General features: G+C 36.6%; 1 protein-coding gene across 11 annotated transcripts in view; it reads left to right on the top strand.

Annotated features, from left to right (window-relative positions):
• The window catches only part of DMXL2 (Dmx like 2), a 55,197-nt gene that overhangs the window by 14,874 nt on the left and 19,249 nt on the right, over positions 1–21,074 (top strand). For all 11 annotated transcript variants that reach the window (XM_055809536.1, XM_055809468.1, XM_055809515.1 and 8 more), the window contains exons 7-24: positions 342–520; positions 1,219–1,402; positions 2,410–2,584; positions 3,340–3,573; positions 4,688–4,965; positions 5,154–5,850; positions 7,535–7,656; positions 8,717–8,806; positions 10,195–10,312; positions 11,043–11,162; positions 11,632–11,859; positions 12,558–14,237; positions 14,537–14,647; positions 15,425–15,594; positions 16,921–17,018; positions 17,178–17,343; positions 18,318–18,582; positions 19,333–20,432. In XM_055809536.1, the coding sequence (XP_055665511.1) occupies positions 342–520; positions 1,219–1,402; positions 2,410–2,584; positions 3,340–3,573; positions 4,688–4,965; positions 5,154–5,850; positions 7,535–7,656; positions 8,717–8,806; positions 10,195–10,312; positions 11,043–11,162; positions 11,632–11,859; positions 12,558–14,237; positions 14,537–14,647; positions 15,425–15,594; positions 16,921–17,018; positions 17,178–17,343; positions 18,318–18,582; positions 19,333–20,432 (6,015 nt within the window). The remainder of the gene's footprint in view (positions 1–341; positions 521–1,218; positions 1,403–2,409; positions 2,585–3,339; positions 3,574–4,687; positions 4,966–5,153; positions 5,851–7,534; positions 7,657–8,716; positions 8,807–10,194; positions 10,313–11,042; positions 11,163–11,631; positions 11,860–12,557; positions 14,238–14,536; positions 14,648–15,424; positions 15,595–16,920; positions 17,019–17,177; positions 17,344–18,317; positions 18,583–19,332; positions 20,433–21,074) is intronic.

Raw genomic sequence — 21,074 nt, 5'->3', positions numbered from 1 at the left:
TTCTATCTTTGCGGGGAAATGGACATTTAAGCATGCTTATGTGCTATGCGGAAAATGCATAGTGAACCCAGAGAAAAGAAGTAGGACTGGAAGAAACATACCTTATGGGAGTGATGTGTTGTCAGCAGAATATTTCTTTAGCCTGCATTCCAGGATGCCATAAATTAAATAAGTGGTCTCAGAAAGGGCTTGTCTGAAAAACTGCAAATAGTTTTGGACCACAGATCAAGTTTTTCATGAAAGATACCAGAACAGCAGTTTCCTTATTATTTGGGATTTTGGTTTTGTGACATTTTTAATTATAGCTAGCTAACTCCATGGTTTTTTATTACTTTACCTAGGATGACTGCCTCTTGAAGGTTTGGTACCCTATGACTGGTTGGAAGTCATCTCTTCTGCCCCAAGAGAATGAAGAAAAGAAAAAAAGCTCAGGGGTTGTCCAGTTCTCATTTGTTTATTTGGCACATCCTCGAGCAGTGACAGGATTTTCATGGCGGAACATTAGCAAGTACATGCCCAGGTGTGAAAGTTTTTGGTTTTTAAAAAAACAAGCAAGCCTTTGACTAAGTATTTTTTAATACTGTGCTTAAAGTTTGGCCGTCAGGAACATAGATTTCTCAGGTTATACTTCAAAGAAAAACATATCAACATCTTCCCATAAGCTTCTGTATTACCTACTGCAATAACAATAGTCATGTTGACAGGTGAGATTTATTCTAAAATATGGTCTAAACTTCAGTGCCTTCTCAAGTTATGCCAGGAAGCATGGATGGTAAGGCTTTTTCTTCAACAAATGGTGCTATGACATTGGAAATAAAATATTTTTTTAAAATTATTAGTGTTTAGTAAGCCATCTTTTGCACCTTTTTGTATACAGGGATTTAGTTGTTCAATTTCACTATTTGTTATTCAGTAAAATTTACGCATTCTTCACATAGTCCAGCAAGTGAGATAGTTTAGGCATAACTACAGTTTTATAATAACTGCTGCATTTATCAGATAATAACCATTCCCTGTTCATGTGCACTCTTGCCAATAATCTATGGGTTTATCAGCATGCTAAAAACCACTACTGGCATAAAACCTTTAGTTAGAGGAGAGGCAGAAATTTGGATGAAACAATAACTACTAAATAGTTGTACGCTCCCCTAATTTGTGCTGCGTCCATATAGCTAATTTACTTATATTGGGTAGTAACCATAATATGTCTATTGTTAGGGGTTTGGTCTGTAATGTGTTACTCACATCATGTCTTGATGGCATCTGCCGGCTATGGGCAGAGACGCTGTTACCAGAAGATACTCTTCTTGGTGAGCAGATCTGTGAAACTAGCACTTCCAGCATTAGCAGCACCATCTCTCAATCTGGAAAGCAAAAGGACAAAATACAGCATGCACTAGAGGTACAAGTAAATACTTACTTTGTCATTTCTTTATTTCAAGATTCTTAAATATTTCAAGCAGGTAGAAATCTAAGAATGTGTATTATCTAGTTTATATAAGCATAACAGGATAGTCTGAATTATTTCACATCAGTTTTTGAAAGTCTACTGCTAAACATTGAAGAAGTCAGAGACCTTGCAATTCTGAACCTAAGCTCTGTATTCCTAAAACTGAATATACTTTTTCTATAGCTAACTAATAGTGATGGGAAGAGACAATGTTTAACGAGGAATAGTAAATGATGGTTTCATTCTGAGTGGGTCTGGAACTCTGTAATTGTGAAAACAGTGGAAGCAGTAAAGTTTTGGGGTTTTGTAATTGTTAGTTATCTGATTTGATAATTGCATTTCCAAAAGGTGGTATCATGGGTCTCTAAATTTCAGTGGCAGTCATGTAAAGTCTTTTAGGTTTTCCCTTACTGTGAACTTCTCAATATAAAATCCAAGAAAGCAAAACCAAAAAAAACCAACCACCCCACCACTCATTTGTAGACTATTACAATCAGACCAAGTTTTTACTTCTTACATATCATGACCATCAACAAAGAGGGAGAGTGGAACCAAGTATGCTTTGAGCTGTTGAATCAGTTGTGCTCTCCACATGCTGTCAGCAGTTTTCCATTACACAAAAATAATTCATTATCAAATGATATTGCAAAAGTTACTGCTTGTAGATTGTTGTAATCTTGTTTAGGAATGTTACACAGAATAGTGCATACTTCTGTCTTCTTGTTGGAGCGGATATTAAAGGAACTTTCAAAAGACTGTTAGAACAGCTTTGCCTTTGACCAGAACTGATGTACATAAGTGTTACTAATCTCTGTTGAAACATGTTTAAAATAATCCTTTTGAAATTAGTCTTTACTTCTTAAGTAGAAGGAAGTTAAAAAGCTTTAGGCTTTGTGTAAGTATGAATTTTTACCTTACTGTTTTCTAGTATTTAATTTATTTTTTTATAACTGTACTAGACAATTCACCATTTGAAAAATATGAGAAAAGGACAAAGGAGATCTTCAGTTCTTGTTACCCACACAGATGTATTGCCAGATCAGCAGGGTACTCATGAAGTTCAGCGTCACATTTCACATCACGCAAATGCACTTGGTCACTTTCATATAGCAGCAAGCATCAACCCTAATACAGGTGAAATAAAATAATTTATTAACCTATAATATATTTGCACAAAATGAAAAAAAAAAGGGGCGGGGGGCTGAGATTCACATCTTTGCTTTGCTTAAGCAAATACAGGGAATTTGTAGGACGACTGTTGTTTCACAAGTCTGTTACTTGGCGTATAGTTTTGTAAGACAAATGAGGCTGAATTTATTCTGAATAACTTCAGCACTTTTAAAATCCAATTAAATTCATCTTTACATATCAGAAAGCAAGAGAAACCTAAATTTCAAGTCTGCTTGGTGTTGTTTGGATTTTGGGAAGCAATGGTTTATGGTGAATAGTATTTGCATCCTACAGAATATGTACTGAATGGTAAAAGTTATACCAGACTTTTTGGCAGGAAACAGCTGCTTTTTATAGAGTAATGCAGCCTGTTTTAAACCAGGAAAAGATTAAAGGGCAATCATGTACCTTACCTAAGATCTGTATGAAATGACAGCACTGCAACATATGAAACTGAGCAATTAGAACTGTTGAGTATCATTTTCCATTCATATAAAAATCAATTTTCATGTAAATTTATTGATGTTAAACTATCTTTACTTTTTTTAATTACAAGTGCATGTAGAAATTTGATCTGCATCTTACTTTTCTAATCTTACAGGCAAAAATTGTTCTCTCTAAAATAAGTTAAATGTCTTAATTAAGAAATCTCTGTGTGTGTATATATGTAAAGATGAGCAGTTTAATATATAGCTTTATTTGTTTAAAAATGTCCACAGATATTCCATCAGTCTTGGCTGGAACAGCTTTTAATATAGATGAAGGAAATGGAGGCTTCGTTGTTCACTGGTTGAATAATAAAGAGTTTAATTTTACATCCTCTATTGAAGTATTTATGCAGCGTCTCAGAAAAATTTCTGAACAACAACTAGAACAAGATTTTGATGCTGAGGTTGAAGAGGAAGAAGAAATGGAAGAAAGAGAGAGAGGTTTACATATGAAATTAGATCATGGTTAGTAATACTGAGAAATGTAGCACAAGAATTATTTTGAAGCCCATTAATGCAATAACACAATTATTTAGCACAAGTATTGTAAGTACTAACATTTTATCACTAATCTAAAATAAGTAAACATTTACAGCTGAAATTTTGGCTGCTGTAATTGTAGGCATGAAAAAAATCCATGATGTACTCTCTGTTGGAACACAATAGTTTATATACAAGGTGAAAAAGACAGGTAGCTTTTGTCTTTCACTTCCATTTTGGATGTATTCCACTGAGGTATGAAATTACGACTAAGACCTGCTCTCTATTTACTTTACAATCTGATTGTCAGTAATGACACACCGATTTATGGTAAGCTTTAAGAAGGGTTAGACATAGCTCCATTTTAATGCTTCCAGTGCTGGTAAGACTTAAATCTTAAACCTTAGATCACCTGATGATCCCAACTGTAGCTGTTCACAATGGAGGGACATATTTTGAAATTAATGTTGGAAAATATATCCTACCAGAAATACTTTACACTGCTGTGGGAGAGTTACTTGGCCAGTAAGAATGTGTAAAAATAAATCTTCTATGGAAATGTCCCGGGGTTAAACCACAAGAAACCAGTAAGACCAATTAGTGATAGTAAACTGATGATACATTGTGTCATTTATAATGCTTAGGTTCTTAAAATCTAGATTACCAATGCAGTAAAGTGTGTGATAATTCTTCCTGAACGTGCAATACGTACTATTTCATCAATGATTACATGCCATATATTTCATTATTACCTTATAAATACAACACACACCCCCACATTAATTTGGAACCAGCATTCATATAAAATGTGTGGGTTTATATAATTGACCAAAATAGTCTTAGGCAGGGCATTACTCTTAAGTATCTGTATTTTTACAGTTATATTTATTACTACTTGTATTGCATAAAGCAATAGTCAAAGGCCAGAGCCTCACATTTATGTACAGACAGACCAAAGAAAGATGTTTCTACTCTCAATGTGCATGAATGTTCTTATCTGATAGTACTACTAGCAAGTTAAAAAATACCGTGTTTTGAATAGAAACTGAAAGAGAAATCTTTGCGATGGATAAAATAGCACATTTCTTTTTTGTTGCAGACTTGTCTATAGATAGAGAATCAGAGACAGGGACTGGTACAGGCTCTTCAGAACATGAAGATGGAGAAAGAGAGGGAAGCCCTAAAACATCTCTACTAGCAGGCCCATGCATGCCTCTTCCAACAGTTTTGTTAGATCGGAAAATTGAGTTGCTCCTAACAGAATGGAACAGAAATCCAGACATGCTTTTTACTATCCATCCTGTTGATGGTACCTTTTTGGTGTGGCATGTGAAATACTTGGATGAATACACTCCAGGCATCTTTCGACAAGTTCAGGTATTGTATATTTGAAATTGTTTCAGTATTTATGATCTTAATCAACAATCATTCTGTCCTTTCTTTTATATCTGAACATCAGTAAGAATTTAAGTCTTCCTGTGAAACAGCTAACATTTATTCAGACTTACACTGAGTTGTTGCTATTCTAATTTTCTTTTTTTTTGTTTGTTTGTTGTTTTTTTTAGGTTTCATTTTCTTCTAGGATTCCTGTTGCATTTCCATCAGGAGATGCTAGTTCTCTTAGCAAAAATATTATGATGTATGCTTGCCCTGTCTTTGTAAAAGATAACAGTAATGGTGTACATCAGAAGACAATGGACTTTCCAGATAAGACTCTAGCAAGTAAAGGACCAAGCTCTGCCCAGGACAGTGCAAATGTGAATATAATTTCTCCCATAGTAATGATGATTTCCAAACATATAGATGGCTCTCTAAATCAATGGGCAGTTACTTTTGCTGATAAATCAGCTTTTACTACTGTGCTAACTGTATCACATAAGTTTAGGTACTGTGGTCACCGTTTTCATCTCAATGATCTAGCTTGCCACTCTGTTTTACCATTGCTGCTAACATCTTCTCACCATAATGCTCTGTTAACTCCTGAATCAGACAGTTGCTGGGACTCTGACAGGATAAACAGAATAATGGATCCTATTAAACATGTGAAAGGTTCTTCTAGGCAGCAACTTAAAAATGCAGCAACTCGTACATTCCATGATCCAAATGCAATCTATAGTGAACTGATTCTATGGCGTGTAGACCCTATTGGACCTTTGTCATACACTGGAGGAGTATCTGAATTGGCTCGAATTAACTCTCTTCATACCTCCGCTTTCTCTAACGTAGCCTGGCTTCCAACACTTATTCCCAGCTATTGCCTTGGTGAGTATACTTACTATGTTTCCATATAGAGTTAACACTGTGAGTCATAGAATTAATTTGTTAAAATAAATTACTATTGTATTGTATTTGGAGTATATTTATATTAACTTTTCAGCAATTTCCTTGCATTATGCAAATTAAGCATTTTTATTTCATTCGAGGCTAAGCCACTCCAAAATGTTTCATCTGGTCTGAGTGTGTCTGTAGTTACTGTGGATCAGCAGACATTCAGTAACTTCTTTGTGTGAGGAAGCAATCATTGCTTTCACACAGAACAAGACTATCCCTTTCCTCAGTGCTTTAGGCAGCTTCACTGAGTGGTCCATGCATTGACGTGGTATTAATAATACAGATGCTCCAATGACTTGGGCATCTGGGTTGTTGGCCATATACAGCTGCAGGAGGCAGTGAGTTGAACTAAACTGGTATTTGGACCACTTGACCGTCTGAATCATTGGGAAAGATTTTCAGCCAAAATTTACAGTAGCAAAATCTTTTAACATGCTGGCTAAGAACTCTGCTTAGAAGATCCTAAAACAATACCAAAATTCTTCAGGTTATCAGTGGTTTACAGAAGTCCAGCTAGAACACGGAGTATTTTTAAAGAAAGACTACATTATCTTCACAGAACCGCAGACAATGTTTTTTCAGAGGTCAGGCAGTACAACATCTGATGCGTAATGCCCTAGGACAATTCTTTGGGGTTTGTATTTAATTTTAGGGCTTTCTCTTGCAGTTAGGATAATTGTCTGTAGAAATGTTACTCCATTGAGCCCCTCAGATATTTATTTTTGAGTTATCACAAAGATGCTTTTGTAGTAGTTGTCATCTTTGTATACAGCACTAAAAATGTCATTTTGCGCTGGATGTAACATTAAATTTTATACTAATAGTGCCAGGTTATTTTATTATGCTAAGGCAAGCCTGACCTTTGCAATGATTAAATGGGTGTCAAAGATGTTATACAACCTCAAAAATCCTAAATAATAAATGCGTAACATATCTTTGGTTTAAAATAGAATAAATAGGTTTCCTCTGCTCACACAGTAACATTCTGTGCTGTCTGAATCTCACAAAGCTTTCTAAACAAAAATAACTAGTTGTTTTCCTCTTATAATGTAAGATGAAAATGTTTATTAGAATAGAAAACCTTGTATCAAGCCTGTTCTACACACAGTAGAGAAGTAAACAAGCCCCTCTGTTAGTTTTTAGTATGTTATTCACTACTGCAGATATATTTCTCCCTCCACTTCTGCATCTGCACTTTTAAGGGGAGTGTAAAAGGGAATAGTCATAGAAGTTAATTTTATCCAAAGAGCCTAGAGACAGTAAACAAGGAAAAAAGTTACAGCTAATATAGCTTCCTGAACAGTATACCTTAGAGTCCTACTCCAAATCATCGCTGGCAATCTGGGGAAGCTAGTTAGCCGTTCCAAGCACCTCCTTAGAGGTGACAGTGAAAAGAACGTAACCACATTAAGGAGTGGCAGCATTCCCTTACGTGCACTACATACTGATTTTTACATGTGTGTAAACATAAATGAATTCTGCTTTTATTAATCAACTTTCATGATGAGTTTCAGTTACGTAAATGAGCAGAAAGGGAGTTATTTCAAAGTTCAACTACTCGATGCCATTTGACTGCCATTTTTTTTTAACTATGAAATTTTGTGTTTTCTATTAGGTACTTACTGCAACTCTGCTAGTGCTTGCTTTGTGGCATCAGATGGCAAAAACCTGAGACTCTATCAAGCTGTTGTAGATGCCCGAAAACTTCTAGATGAATTATCTGACCCTGAATCATCTGTAAGTTTTAGGTAGCAATGGTTTGAAAGTATTAAAATAAAACTAATTCAGCTAACTTTTTTTCCCCTCCAGTAGTTTGTCTTCACTTGGTTCTGTGTAATTTTTGTGCCATTTCATGTATTCTTACTACATTCTTACTACACATTATACCTTGCGTAATTACATGTTTTGTAGCTGTCTAGAAATGTTATCAGACAGAAATGCAGCTGCTGCTGCTAACAGTGGCTGGACTGAAACAAAATTGTCCTGACAGGTTTCCCCAACAGGATTTCTTTCATTGCCCTCTCAAAAGAGGGGAGTCAAGAGTAAGTGGGAAGGTGAGGACAGAAGAGCAAGACTTCGGTGTATCCACCTAAGTTACATTTATGTATGAGGAAGGGTAGAGATGGTGGGATATGAGGAAATCAGTAGGTTATTGCTAAGGGTAATATTAGTTCTTACTTTTTCTGTAATAAGCAGTTTTTTCATCCTTTTTTCTTTCATTTCTATGATTTAAAGCAAAGTAAAGCCAGACCTGGCACTGTTATTGTATAAAGAAGCACATCCTTCCTATTTTTTTTTCCATTCTTCTGGTATTTGATAAACTATCCTACAAGATAAAGCCTGTCAGTATTCAGATCAGTCTGAGGAAACTGTTCTAGGAGCGATGATTGTGCGCATTCCAGCATAAATTAAGAGCCTTCAGTTTATATATAATCTGTACTGATTTATTTCTTGTGTTGTGACAAAACCTGAAAATTTTGTTTAAAGTGAAGCAATATATTTCAGTTTTTCATGGCACAGATACTATGTTATGTTATGAAAGGATAAATCTTTAAATAAACAAGATTTGGTTTCCATAAAAACTGGTGTGCTAACCCCATGGATAGCTGCAGACTCATAACAGTGCAAATGTCTTGATAAACGCATTATTCATAAGTGCCAAAATGACAACAGGAAGAAATCTGTTATGATTTATGGCCACAAGGATAATTAAAGCATCAGTTTATTGTAAATGACAGCAATTTCCTTCTGTCTCAAAGAAAAATATACTAACCTTTCTCATTTTGCTCTGTTTCAGAAACTTATTGGGGAAGTGTTTAACATTGTGAGCCAACAATCTACTGCTCGACCAGGATGCATTATTGAACTTGATGCAATAACAAATAAAGTAAATAAATTGTTAACTCTTTAAGGGTATCACATAAAGGTGTTTAGTAGTTGTGGCTGTTAATTAACCTGTTTAGAAGTCTGTTTAGAAGAGGTAAAAGACATGACATTTCTCTATGGTGATGAATGCCTTGAATTTTTCTGGATGTTGAGATACCTGGAACATTTTAGTCAAGATAGCTTTCTTTTAGCTGCTAGGAGCCCAAAGCCCCAAAGTTGTCAGCGTAACAATATTTTCTAAACATAAATCTTGATGAAAACAAAACTTAACTAGAGACTGGTTTACAAACCATTCTAATTTAACGGGGGGAAAAACCCCAACCAAACAATCCCCCTCAAATAAACAAAAAGGTGAACAATATTAAAAAAAACCCAAACCTAAAAACTAGACCTAACTATTCTAAAGCATAGGAATCATAGCCATGTACGACTCCAGATTTTTTTTTTTGTCTGTCTTGTAAGAAAAATTTCCATCTGTTAGCTATAAATTTCAAACAATGAGGAAGTAGTATTATTTATACCTTGTTCTTACTTACAGTTATTTTGATCATACATGTTCCATTGCTATTTTCTGTTAGGAAGCAGCCTGTGAAAACAGTGTGTTTTGCCATTTCCTAATTAGCCATCTGGATGTTTTTGACATGTATAAAGAAGTATTTCTCAATAGATTTCCATGTCTTTGAAGTATTAATCACATAGGATCTTCAATTTTGAGTTCAGATTTACAAACTATTTTTCTAAAACTTTTATAGATTAGTACAGGAAATACTCTCTTTCCATGTTTCTCTGGAAAAAGGGTGTTCTGCAGCATGGAAACTTTACCATCACTGTCTTTGGGGGACATATTTTTCCGTGGCTGCAGGAGAGGATTTCACTGCCAGCAGCTTCCTTTATAAAGAGGTAGAGGTACTGCAAAGAAATCTGTTGCTGTCAGGAAGGACAGCTGTTGAGATATCCAAGAGAAGGAAAATCTGTAATTCATTCCCTTTTTTAGATTTCTCAAGCAAATCACTGCAGACATGTCTTCCCACTGAAGAGGGATAAAGTCTTAAGAGGTTTTGCCACTGTCATTTATTCAATGCCTAAAGAAATAAAAACCATATACTAATGCATTTGTCAATAACTGTGGCAAAATATGTCATTACAGAATTTGTCTAGCATGATAGATCTCAGGGAAATTATTTGAATATACAAACATTCAGGTTCTAGAATATGCTTTTCTTAATATAAGAGGAAAATGGTTAGTTTTCCAGATGCATTAAAATAATTTTCAACACTATAAAAGAAAGTGATCCTCTTCGGTAGCTAGATTGCACAAAGGAAATAATTGCATTATTACAAAATGTTGCTATACTCTTCTGGAAGTGTAACTATTGCTTAATGTTTCAGTGTGGTTCAAACACACAATTGCTTCATGTCTTTCAAGAAGACTTCATTTTGGGATACAAACCACATAAGGAAGATGTGGAAGGGAAGGAAACTGAGATATTTTTCCAGCCATCACAAGGTATACCATAAAAATAACTAATATATATGAAGTAAGTACTGAAAATGTTCTTAAGGACTAGTGAAATCTAGCCAGCATATGCTACGTCCCTTTTTAATGAGAATCTGCAGAACTTAGTAAAATGGCTGTTTCACGTTGGTCGTATGAATTGTTGTTTACCTGGTAACCGTAAACAAAGGCATTCTATTTTGCATAGAGTGAAACATTTGAATTTACATGACAAAGTCCATTTTTCAAAATGCTCTGTTACATATAAAAAACTATTAAAAAATAGAACAAAAGTGTATTTTCTGCATCAGTATGTAATCCCAGGTGATAAGGTGAATACACCTGACTCCCAACTTAATACAAGGGAAAGTAACTAGGGAATTTGGTAGTAGAATTAAAATTTTAAACGAAAAAGGAAGAAAAAGGGCAGGTAGAAAAGAATAATTTAGCAAAACAGTTCAAACTGACTGGGAAGGCAAATATATGTAATAAATTAGACTTGCCACTAATACTCAGGTTGTCTGTAAGTCAGTCTGTCTCTTTGTTTCTGTAATTCTTCCATAGCCATAAACAAAACGTCAATTAAAAAATACTGTCAATGACACTGTTTGAGTATTTTGTTTTATAATCACGCAATTTTTTTTCAAATGGGGAAAAAGTATCAGTTTTTAATGTCTTCTGTTATTGAAAGTTCTTTGTTGAATGTAAACTTCATGATAGTGATAATATGTTTAAATTACAGGGTATCGTCCACCACCTTTCTCAGAAAAGTTCTACCTAGTAGTAATTGAAAAAGATAGTAATGGCTGCTCTGTTCTTCAGATGTGGCATCTTCACCTCAAATCTGTGCAAGCCTGTTTAGGTGAGTGAGTGACTCTAATTTTCTTAGAGACAGACACTTCTTTCATATTATTTGAAATAAGGGCTTAGTGGTTGATTTTAAAACAAATTGTGCCACATTTGTCAAGCAGAAGCCTCAGAGTCAGGAATCTTCAGAACAATTTGTCAATGCAATAGAAGTACGATTCCTTATAGACATTGGTTGCATTCTATACCAATAGCGATATAAAAATTTCTTGATAGGATGAGCGTGTACTTACACACTGGAACCTTTATTTTAAACTGTCAGTATTTCAGAATGTTACGGGTATCTTAAAACAAATAGTCACAGCATGCAATGAAACTAACACATTTTGCACACATCATATAATTATTTTCAGTGTAATTTATGCACTGCTAAAATAATAAATCTGATTGTAGTATATTCATGCCTTGTCCTTTGAAACAATTTTTTTAACACTGTTGGCATTTTTTTATATATATATATATAGCAAAACCAACAGAAGTTACATCATCAGAGAATAAGCTTAGTGTACCTGAGCAAAAGACTGTGGATTCCTCTCCAGATATATCACCTGGTATAAGTCCCATTCCACGATCTTCATCAATTGCTAATCTTCAGACTGCTAGTAAACTCATTCTGAGTTCCAGACTTGTGTATAGCCAACCTCTGGATCTTCCTGTTGGTGTAGAAGTAATAAGAGCAACTCCTTCAGCAGGTAAATGTAACTTTTTTCTATCCCGTTGGTCCACTAATTTACCTCCTAGTTTATAGGATTGTATTTCCTCAGCCTGTCACATTCTAATTTAGTGATAGAGGCAATGCAGGACTAAAAAGACTCTTTCAAATCATTGTGTCCATGTCATGTTACCCTTTCATACATGTATCAAGTCCCCACAGGAAAGCTCTAAAAGCCCCAATAGTTGGAAACCTAACTTCTAGTCTGAATTTATTAACGAACAATTTATACTCACTTGTTCTTCTGCCAGCATTAACGTGCTGGGTGTTTGTTTGGGGTTTTTTTACCTGATGTACTTACACTTCCTGTTTCTCTGTTTTTCTATGGCTCTCCTGTCTTCCCCACTCCGCCTTAGGTTTCATTTTGGTAGGCTAGATGAACCTAATCTTAACTTCTTTAATCTCATCTGATTAAGACTTTCGAACACCCCTTCTTGGAATTAGTTCAGTTTCGGCTTATTTTCTTTGAATAGTGACCAGAAATGCAGATGAATAGTAATGTTCAAGCCGCAAGACTGTTACCAGCCTTAATACATTTGCCTTTACAACCTGGATTTATTTTTCTAATTTGGAGTTGGGTAAAGTTCTCTATCAGTAGTTAGACGGTGTTATGTCTGCCTTATTCATATAGGCATTCTACTTTATATTACTAAAAGGAAATGTTTTTTCTAACTTCAGGTCACCTGAGTTCTTCATCGATATACCCAGTCTGCCTTGCACCTTATTTGATAGTGACATCATGTTCAGACAGCAGAGTGCGGTTCTGGAGATGTACCGTAGAGACAGATCTAAACAGCAAAAATGAAGAAAGGGAAACATACCATTGGAGAAAATGGCCCTTAATGAATGATGAAGGAGAAGACAACAGCAGTACAGTGAGCATAGTAGGAAGGCCAGTTGCCGTTAGCTGTTCTTACACAGGACGTCTTGCAGTAGCGTACAAACAACCCATACAGCACAATGGTTTTGTTTCCAAAGAATTTTCCATGCATGTTTGTATACTGGAATGTGAGTCTACAGGAGGATCAGAATGGGTTTTGGAACAGACGATTCATCTGGATGATTTAGTTAAGGTTGGAAGCGTACTTGATTCGCGGGTCAGTGTAGATAGTAACTTATTTGTTTACAGTAAATCAGATGCTTTTTTGAATAAAGACAAATACCTGGTGCCCAGTATCAAGCATCTGGTGCACTTGGACTGGGTATCAAAAGAAGACGGTTCACATATATTGACAGTTGGAGTTGGTGCCAACATCTTCATGTATGGAAGACTTTCGGGAATTGTAACGGATCAAACTAGCAGCAAAGAGGGAGTAGCTGTCATTACTTTACCACTAGGTGGAAGCATAAAACAAGGTATAAAGTCAAAGTGGGTGTTGCTTAGATCAATTGACTTGGTATCATCTGTAGATGGTACTCCTTCACTGCCTGTTTCTCTGTCCTGGGTGAGAGATGGCATACTGGTGGTGGGAATGGACTGTGAAATGCATGTTTATGCCCAATGGAAACATGCTGTCAAGTTTGGTGACGGAGAAAGCGATGTTTTTACTACTGAAGACTCAACAACACAAGACCCACTCAAAACAAGCTTGATAGCAAAGAAGACCAGTGTCATTGATGGGGCGGGTATTGTGGATGATGTTTTTGGCACTCCAACTGTAATCCAGGACGGTGGCCTTTTTGAAGCTGCTCATGTTCTTTCACCTACTCTACCCCAGTATCATCCAACCCAGTTATTAGAACTTATGGATCTGGGTAAAGTTCGTCGAGCCAAAGCCATTCTATCACATTTAGTTAAATGTATTGCAGGAGAAGTTGCAATAGTTAAAGACACAGAAGCTGGAGAAGGAACTGGTCCTAAACGCCACCTTTCTCGTACCATTAGTGTAAGCGGTAGTACTGCAAAGGATACCATCACAGCTGGAAAAGATGGTACTCGAGACTACACAGAGATAGACTCAATTCCCCCACTGCCACTGTATGCGCTGCTTGCTGCAGATCAAGATGCCACTTACGTTTCTGAAGAAACTTCTAAAATACCTCAGGGCTCTGAAGATCAGGCTAAGAGGAAAACAGAGGATCAGTACTCGGATCTGTTCCAGATTCAGCCTGTTACAACTGAAGACTTCATTGATTTTGAGCCTGAAAAGAGGGAGAGTAAATCGAAAGTTATTAACCTGTCACAGTATGGTCCGACTTACTTTGGCAGAGAACATGCTAGTGTCCTTTCAAGCCACCTGATGCACTCAAGTCTGCCAGGCCTCACTCGACTGGAGCAGATGTTCCTTGTTGCTTTGGCAGACACCGTGGCCACGACAAGCACTGAACTAGATGAGAACAGAGATAAGAATTACTCAGGTTAGTAACAGATATATTATTGAATTAACATTCTTGTTCTTCTCAGCAAATGTAAACTTAGTCCTTGGGTATTCTGGGATACCAAAGCTGAAAGCTAGCACCAGTCATTCAGATTAGATAAAGTAAGAAAGAAAAACGCTTAAGTATAAATCTCTACTCATATTTCATACATAATAACTGGTAGTTCAGGTTCTCAGCATGTTAAAAAACATACGTTCCTCACACTGCACGTGGCAAGTTGTATATATGCTTTTTGTAGTCATCTGCATGTTCAAAGGTCAGTATTTTATATTTCACAGGAAGAGATACCTTAGATGAATGTGGCTTACGGTATTTGTTGGCCATGCGCTTGCACACCTGCCTTCTAACATCACTCCCACCTCTATACCGAGTTCAACTGCTTCACCAAGGTAATTCTTAGAGCAAAGCATTGCTTTCATTTGGTCAACCCACTTGAGCTGATGGGATCTGGTTATGTTTGATTTATAATACTATGATATTTCTAATATCTGCATGTTAATTTTAGATTATATCTGTTCCATAAAGGCCCTTATCTTGTAAAGGTTTAGTATAGGCTAAACAAAAGTATAGCAGAAAAAGTATAGCTTTAGCACAGAAGGTAGATCATGCCTCAAACTGAATGGGCAGAGATAAGTTCTTCAGCCAGGTAACATAAAGATTGTGCAAATATTTCTTTGTTTCTGCCAGAGGAGTGAACATACTGCTTTACATGACCATGGCTTTATCTTACCTTAAAGATTATGTTATTATTTTCATCACAACAGGTTTTTTTCCCTTGCTTAATCTGAGTAGATGTTGTTGTGAAATACAGGAAAGAAAAACAGATACCACCTAAACCACAGACAGAAAGGTTTCTGGCCCAGAATGGGTCTGCTGCTGTGATAACAGAGTATTTTTCCTTCAGTCTTTCACCACATAACTCCAGTACATATATGAATGGGGTAGTGGAAAACGATGGGAGAAACTGAGGAGAGGACATTCCTAGCAAGCAAAAAGTTATTTCAGCTGTTCCTTTAGCAGCTCTGCTTCCTGTTGAGGGAAACAGCCTCTTGCAGATCTCCCTAACTCTTGGGTGGGAAGATCCCACTTTGCACCTCTCACATATTCCATTTTCTTATTAACAAGTTTTAATCGTGTGAATTTTATTATCCTATGTTATTTTTTAGGCTTATCTACTTGCCATTTTGCATGGGCTTTTCATTCTGAGGCTGAGGAGGAGCTGATCAATATGATTCCTGCTATCCAGAAGGGAGACCCACAGTGGTCTGAACTGAGAGCTATGGGTATTGGGTGGTGGGTCAGGAATATCAACACACTCCGAAGATGCATTGAGAAGGTACTTCTTACTGCTTACAAATTACAGTTACATGCTGTTAGGTATGCCTCAACAGATACGCATGGTGCCTTGTATATAGCAGATTCCTTTGTACTCCAGCCCCACCAGGGGACTGTGTAACTAGGTTTTTTTCCATGCCAATTGATGTTGGCAGTCCTGGCTTACAATATTTTTATATTTAACAGTAAGATATATTACAGTTGAACTAGGGAAAAGCCATTTCTGAAATACCTAACTTCTCTGCCCCCTTTATGGTATGTTAAAGATCATACCAAGTACCCTGTTTTTAAGAAGAAACTTGTTTTCAGGTATGTGAGACAATCTGTATTTGTAGATTAAAACGGGAATTATGCTTTCAATTCAGTAGTGGGTTTTATTTAATAAATAAATATATCTAAAAATATTAGTCAATAAAAACTACACAAAGGGTGGTTTTGCAAATTTTATATTTTTTTAATGGAGTACTATAGAACATAAAAGAACTGAACTGCACATAAGTGCAGCTTTTACTCTTCTGAAGAGTCGCAAAATTACTGTTTTATAGAAATATGCACCTATATTATGTAAAACAAAAATTATACCAAATCTCATTAGCATGCAGAGTTTTCTTATGGGAGATCTAATAAGGGATAAAATACAATATATTTTTGAGGTAATATCTAACACTGTTTCCCATAGCTACCAATGAGATTTAAATCCTTGCTTTAAGAATTTCAGCTTCCTTGTAACTTGAAGTTTGATGGATTTGAATAATTACTAGCTTTTGCTTTGAATTACAACAAATAATGCAATCTTTGAAATGTCTTTGGAACAGAAGTACTTAATAGTTTACTGAATTCCAAGTCATCTGTTGTAAGAATACATTTTAAAAAGTTACAGGATACTCAGAGAATCCAGGAGCACCAGAACTTAATTATCCTAGTACTCCAAATCAAATGCAATTACATTTGAGTCCTATACAAAAAACAAACGGTCTTCATTAAAGAAAAACTTAAATTAGCTTAAGTATATGTAAATAATGGGTTGCAAGAGGAATTTCACCTAATAGTATCAGTTGCTATAACGCTTTTAAAGAAAACATTTTTATTTGTAATGTCCCACTGTGGTTGAGAGGGGTTAGTATCTGCAGTTGTGCTGTTTTTCTGACTCTTAAGAACATTTACAATAAAACAAGAGCTATTACATATGAATAAAACATTCTGACAGAAGTAACTGTTGTTTTGTAGAAATAATACAATCACCTCGACAATCCTCCCTGACAGAGGATGATGTTTACTGAAAACATAGCTGCTTTTAGTTAATAATTGTAGGTTTTGTTTACTACAGGTTGCAAAAGCTTCATTCCAGAGGAACAATGATGCCTTAGATGCTGCACTTTTTTACCTTGCTATGAAGAAAAAAGCAGTGGTGTGGGGTCTGTTTAGGTGAGTTCTGCTAACCATAAGGTTGATTAAATCTTAATTGAACCAGGAATGCAAAGCAGAACTTGTTCAAGATTAAGGTTTAATTTAAAGTGATGTTCAAGGGATTGTATGATAAGGTTCTGTAATAAGTAGTTGTATGCATTGCATTTCTTTACACAGGTCCCAGCATGATGAAAAGATGACTGCCTTTTTCAGCCACAACTTCAGTGAAGATAGATGGCGCAAAGCTGCCTTAAAAAATGCTTTTGCTTTGTTGGGAAAACAACGCTTTGAACAATCAGCTGCATTTTTCTTGCTAGCAGGTTCACTGAAAGATGCAATAGAGGTATCCACTTTTGAGAAACTAAGTTTCAGTTTCTAATTTGACCTATGTAACTGCATCCTTACAAGCCTTTCTCTGCTGATGTTTTCACAAATTGCGGCAGCAAAAATTGTACAGTATGTCCACACATGACCCCCTTGTGCCCTGCAGGCATACCATTTACCCCCACACTACTGTGAAAAGCAGCTTGGAAGCTGATCTGAAGGTCAGAATAATTGTTCAGGTACATCAGTCCTCAGTGGAAGCACTCTTAGGAATACCAGTCATGACCCTTCCAGCAAAACTTTCTGTGTGATCAGCGCAGTTAAGTTGTAGCGCTCTGTTCAGCCTCTGGCTATTCTGCATGACCTATTGTTACAACATTGAGTGAAAAAAGGAGGCAGAGTTCTCTTCCGAAGCAGCTCGAGCATCCCTTTTTGGTGGAGCTGTCATGTTGCCTGCCACAAGGGAGGTGAGAGCTGTTAGCCGGATCATAACCTAAGCAGTACCTCTCAGGAGAGAATGAGAATTGGAGAACCTTTATCCTCCCTATTTATATACAGTATGTTTGTCTTTACCTGAGAAGGTAAAGAATTATCCTGAGAGATAAAATTCTGGTAGATAGTGTGAAGAAGATCTTACCAGTGATATATTAGCATTAAAGCTGGAAGTTATGTTCATTCTACTAGGTAGAATAAAAATAATGACCTTTACTTCTGCCGTATTAATTTTTTACATGTTGATGTACTGCTATGCATACCATAATTCCTGAAATAGAAGAAAGTACACCTCTTTCCAAACACGGAAGAAAGTATGTGACTTGGGTGTATCTCACTTACCATGTTTTTGACCCAAAGATGAATATATAGTTTAAAGAACAGATACACTGAGGAAAAAAATCATCTGTTCTGTAAACACATGTTGCTATTAACTTCACTGTTATTTTCAAGAACTACCTTTCCCTCATAAAGCAACTTTTTCCCCACTTCTTACTGTAGGTGTGCCTTGAGAAAATGGAAGACATCCAGTTGGCTATGGTTATTGCTCGTTTATATGAATCAGAGTTTGAAACCTCTGTCACATATACCTCCATTCTTTATGAAAAGATTTTGGGTTGCCGTAAGGATGGAGCTGGATTCAGCTGTACTAAATTGCATTCCGATCCATTTCTGAGAAGCATTGCATACTGGATAATGAAAGATTACACTAGAGCACTGGACACGTTACTGGAACAAACACCTAAAGATGATGATGAAAACCCAGGTAAGAGGAAACCACTAGTCTGATGGGACAAACTTTTTAAGATAAAGTAGAGAAGGAGAAATACTTTCTTTGTATGTATGCAGTCCTTTCTACTGAGATGCTATTATGCTGAAATCATTAATTGGCTTATCTACTGGCCCACTCAATTTCTGCTTCTTAATAAAATAAGGGAAAAAATCTTTTTCAGTTTCTTCCGAGGACTCATGTCCAACCCCCAAACTAAGTACCAAACTTAGTTCTGATGTCAGACAAGCTCAGGAGGGCCACCTTTGTTTGGTACTTCCCTACAATACCTCTCTGCCACTGTATGCTGACCAGTCTTTATTCCAACGGACTTAAATTCTTGTTCTTGCTTCTAGGAATTAGCAGTGTTCTAGCGGGATTTCCTATCCTGTCTCTTCTGAGATTAATGTTAAGTGACAGGTGGCTGTATAGGTTTCTGTGGCATATTCTCTCCCTTGGGGAAATCTCTACCCGGATGATCATGCCAGCTTTATTTTAGGTCTAGCTGAGTGGATTAAATAGTGAGGCGAATGAGACAACTTAGCATCTTTCTACTCATCCAGCTCATACCTTTAGGGTTTTTTTGGTGGGGAATAAATAAGTCTTTCATTTTGTTTTGGCAACTAGACACAAAACTGTCTCTGTTTTTGTGTTCTGACAAAACTCTGTACCGCAGGAAATACTGCAAAACAGAATAATAGCATTTGAAAGCCATTTTCAATAGATGTTATCTGTTTAATTCCTTAGTTATCGTCAAGTCATGCAATCCTGTGGTATTCAGTTTTTACAATTATCTTCGGACTCACCCTTTGCTCATCCGAAGATACTTCAGCTCACCAGAAGGGACTTTGGCCACCTTAGGTCTAAAAACTGAGAAAAGCTTTGTTGACAAAATTAATCTTATAGAAAGAAAATTATTCTTCACTACCGCAAATGCTCATTTTAAAGTGGGCTGCCCTGTACTCGCTCTTGAAGTCCTTTCCAAAATTCCAAAAATAAGAAAAAAGTCTACTGTGGCTGCAGAGAAAGATTCATCTAGTCCTCCAATACAGGCTGGCGTTTCAGATTCCAAAGCCCTAAGGGATGGTGCTGGAAGTGGCGATATAGACTGGTCAAAGCCAACTTCAACTTCCTTTGCTTTTGAGAACACTGTTGAATCTTCAGCACAATTCGACTGGAGTCAACCAGCGGTAAAATTTGACGATGAGCCTCTTACTCTTGATTGGGGTGAAGACAAAAGTGGGTCAGACGAAGAGGACAAGGATGTTGGTATAATGATGAAAAACTCAAAATCTGATTCTAAGAATGGAGAAGATGATGAGAGAACCTCGGACACCAACATCCCACAAACACCACTTGGGGACGTTTCTGATGCAGGAGACACTGAGGTTGATGTTATTGCTGAACAACTGAAGTTCAGAGCCTGTTTGAAGATCCTTATGACTGAACTGAGGACTTTGGCTACAGGTTATGAAGTAGATGGAGGAAAGCTCAGATTTCAGCTGTACAACTGGCTTGAAAAAGAGATTGCTGCTATGCATGAAATATGCAACCACGACGCAGGGGGCAAAGACTACTGTAAAACATACACCAAAGTAAATGGGGATCTACTCGATCATGATGAAATTATGGATAAGCCAGACATTGGTTCATATGAACGGCACCAGATAGAAAGACGTAGGTTACAAGCAAAACGAGAACATGCTGAAAGACGAAAATGGTGGCTGCAGAAGAACCAAGCTCTTCTAAGGGTTTTTCTAAGTTACTGTAGTCTTCATGGGGCACAAGGTGGTGGTTTAGCATCAGTAAGAATGGAGCTGAAGTTCTTGCTGCAAGAGTCACAGCAGGTAAAAAATTCAGCTAATTTCTGTTCACAGGTGTGAACAGTTCTGGACTGTCAGATTTGTCAAATGCTTAAGTTTGTGCCTAGACAGATGCTGCTTGTGTTCTGCAAGTCTAATGGTCAAGATTGTTTTATTGTTCTTGGAGAAGGAACTTGGTATTTAAGTGTGCTGCTTTTCCACATCCTGATTATTTGGTTCTTAAGAATCTGATGTGACATTGAGGATTAGGCGACCTATAATAATGGAATAGGAATGTTGCTGTTTATTTTGTACCTGCAGCATTATACGTGTATTCCAATGAAATTATAATTTTGATCGCAATATTTGGGTACCCATATAATAAATTAATCTCACAGTTGCTGAAATATGACAAAAATCTCATTCCCTACACCTCTGCAAATCACGCAAGGGAGCTACAAGGAATGGGATCTTAGCTGCAAGGCTCAACAAATAATACCAAGTCAGACAGGGTAGTGCTCCCTTATACTATATGGTGGCATTTTCTACATTTGTTTCATTTGCTGAAAACTACTCTTTTTGTATGTTAATGACTAATCTGAACTACAGCAGGTAATCTGATACTGGGCAAGCCATTTAACTTGCTCTAGTCCTAGATTTCTCGCATTTCAAACAGGAGCAGTAGAC

The sequence above is a fragment of the Falco peregrinus genome, chromosome 1 (assembly GCF_023634155.1).
Source record: "Falco peregrinus isolate bFalPer1 chromosome 1, bFalPer1.pri, whole genome shotgun sequence".
Classification (NCBI taxonomy): Eukaryota; Metazoa; Chordata; class Aves; order Falconiformes; family Falconidae; genus Falco; species Falco peregrinus.
The sequence above is the reverse complement of the archived record's forward strand: the minus strand, read 5'-3'. Positions and strand labels throughout refer to the sequence as shown.